General features: G+C 66.5%; 1 protein-coding gene across 2 annotated transcripts in view; it reads right to left on the bottom strand.

Moving 5' to 3' along the window:
- Nucleotides 1-791: 791 nt before the first annotated feature.
- The window catches only part of Nsmf (NMDA receptor synaptonuclear signaling and neuronal migration factor), an 11,979-nt gene continuing 10,099 nt past the window's right edge, over nucleotides 792-2,671 (bottom strand). For both annotated transcript variants that reach the window (XM_013029440.1, XM_013029441.1), the window contains 2 exons: nucleotides 1,981-2,056; nucleotides 792-1,879 (listed from right to left, as the gene is read on the bottom strand). In XM_013029440.1, coding sequence (XP_012884894.1) covers nucleotides 1,782-1,879; nucleotides 1,981-2,056 — 174 coding nt within the window. In that variant the 3' untranslated portion in view covers nucleotides 792-1,781. The remainder of the gene's footprint in view (nucleotides 1,880-1,980; nucleotides 2,057-2,671) is intronic.

Raw genomic sequence — 2,671 nt, 5'->3', positions numbered from 1 at the left:
GTGTGGAGGGAGGGGCGTGTGTATGGAGGGAGGGGCGTGTGTGGAGGGAGAGGACACACTGGGCTGTCCTCCGCGTGGCCGGGATTGCTGCCCACCTATCTGGTCGGCTGCCCTTGTTTCCACTGTAGCAAGCAGTGGGTGGATTCTGGGGGGCCCAGGCGCACCTTGTGGAAACCCCCCCCCGCATCCGGCGCCTTCTTCCCCAGCCCCCAGTGGGCACCGAGATGCACCGAGTGGAGTGGTCTCTCTTTTTTGGGTCCTGTCGTGGGGCTTGAGCTCTGGTCCTGGGTGCTGTCCCTCAGCTCTTCAGCTCAAGGCTAGCGCTCTACCACTGAGCCACCTTCCCAGCCCCATGGAGTGTCTCTTCTTGCCACAGCTCCGGTGCTCTGGGCAGAGGCGGCACGGGGGCTTCGGCACAGCCAGCCTTGGGGCGGCCGGGCCTGAGGCCACAGGGAGGTCTGGCTGCTCTTCCCAGGGCCCGGGTGGTGGGTGCAGGTCAGGACGGGGTGGGCCGTGGACCACTGTGGAGCCTGGCCTGCGGCTGCCTGGCTCTGTGCCCAGGGCTGCCAGACGCCCTCCACCTGTGGCCAGCCTTCTGCCTTGTCCGGGTGGAGTGGTCGCAGGGCTGAGTTTCCTCAGCCCTCCCCAAGGGCCTGTCTGCCCCGCCCCCACCCCATGCCCGGCACTCTCAGAACCGCGCTCCCCAGCCTGGTCTGCGGGGCCGAGGCGTGAGCCCAGGCGGCAGAGACCCCGGGCCCGGGACATGAGGCAAGCGAGCAGACACCGTGGCCGCAGCAGAGGGTCGGGTTTAATGGTCACTCTAGGGGACATCGTACACTGTTCAGAGCCCAGCCCCCACCCCCTTGGCCAGGGGCACAGCCAGGTGCCCTCGGGCCCCAGGCTCTGAAAAAGGGGGGCCAGCCCCCAAACCCCAACTATATACAAGGGACCCCCACAGCCAGCCAGCGACCCAGCTCTTGGGCCGGTGCTGGGTCCAGACCGCACTGCCCAGCTCAGCGAGTCTGGCCGTCGGGCTCAGGTCCTGCCAGGCCCTGCCGGGCCCCTGCCGAGCATCTGGGCCGGGGCCCAGGCCCTCCAGGCTGGGGCTGGCAAAAGCTGAACTCAGCAGCGGTGAGGAGATGTGTGGGCTTGGAGGTGGGGGCGCCAACCCAGCGCCCCCAACAAGAGGAGGGGGCCAGGCTTTTCCTTCTGCCCAGGCTGCCCCTCGCCAGGCCCGGTGTCGACTGAGGTCAGAGTGAGCAGCGGGTGGCAAGAGGGGTGGGAGCTGACCGCTGGCCAGTGTGGCCAGGGCCAGGCTGGGCAGCGGGCAGCGCTGCGTCACGCGTAGGGGCCACCCTGGTGCTGGTGATCAAATACGGCAGGGCTGAGGGGCTGGAGAGACCTGAAGACACACGGGGCTGAGCGCTGTGGCGTGGGCACAGAGCTGAACCAGATAGCTAGCAACTCTGCTTCCCTTCAAACCGTTTCAGGGCTGTAAAAATTGCACTTATTTCTATAACCCCACGTAGGGGCTTCTCAACACTGCTGCCTCCAGGCGAGGCGGGGCAGGTCAGTGCCTGGCCACCAGGAGTCCACTGTCCCTCCAGGCCCTCAGGACTGGAGGCTCTGTGGCCCGCTGGCGCCGCCAGGACAGGCCCCACGAGAACCTGAGCAGCGTCCTGAGGGTCCCTGAAGAGGCTCTGGACCAGCGACGGGCCGCACCGCCCTGTGCTTCCCGGACCAGGGCAGGCGTCCGTGGCGCTGGGCGCGGCCTGTGCGCCTCACAGGACGTCGTCAAAGTCCAGCAGCTTCGAGTGCTGGCGGCTCTTCCACAGGCGGTACAGGCGGAAGTCAAAGTAGGTCTCGATCATCTGCTTCCCTGGGGAGAGGGCGTCCTGGGCTTGGGCTCGGGGATGTGCTGCCGTGACCCCCAGGGCACAGGCCGGCGTGCTCCCTCTGCTCCATCCCTGGCTAACTCACCTTGGGCAGACAGCTCCAGGGGAGACTCAAAGGTGACCCGGTAAGGGGTCATGAGGGTCCTGAGGTTCTGGAACAGCTGCAAGAGGAGGCGGCTGTGAGTGTGTGGTCAGGGGGTCTGGCTGTGAGTGTCAGATCAGGGGGTCTGGCTGTGAGTGTGGGGTCAGGGGGTCTGGCTGTGTGGGGTCAGGGGGTCTGGCTGTGTGGGGTCAGGGGGTCTGGCTGTGAGTGTGGGGTCAGGGGGTCTGGCTGTGTAGGGTCAGGGGGTCTGGCTGTGTGGGGTCAGGAGGTCTGGCTGTGTGGGGTCAGGAGGTCTGGCTGTGAGTGTGGGGACAGGGGGTCTGGCTGTGAGTGTGTGGTCAGGAGGTCTGGCTGTGAGTGTGTGGTCAGGGGGTCTGGCTGTGAGTGTCAGGTCAGGGGGTCTGGCTGTGTCAGGTCAGGGGGGCTCTTGCTGTGAGTGTGGGGTCAGGAGGTCTGGCTGTGAGTGTGGGGTCAGGGGGGTCTGGCTGTGTGGGGTCAGGAGGTCTGGCTGTGAGTGTAGGGTCAGGGGGTCTGGCTGTGAGTGTCAGGTCAGGGGGTCTGGCTGTGTCAGGTCAGGGGGTCTTGCTGTGAGTGTGGGGTCAGGAGGTCTGGCTGTGAGTGTGGGGTCAGGGGGTCTGGCTGTGTAGGGTCAGGGCTGTCTGGCTGTTGAGTG

The sequence above is a fragment of the Dipodomys ordii genome, unplaced genomic scaffold, assembly GCF_000151885.1.
Source record: "Dipodomys ordii isolate 6190 unplaced genomic scaffold, Dord_2.0 Scaffold118, whole genome shotgun sequence".
Lineage (NCBI taxonomy): Eukaryota > Metazoa > Chordata > Mammalia > Rodentia > Heteromyidae > Dipodomys > Dipodomys ordii.
The sequence above is the reverse complement of the archived record's forward strand: the minus strand, read 5'-3'. Positions and strand labels throughout refer to the sequence as shown.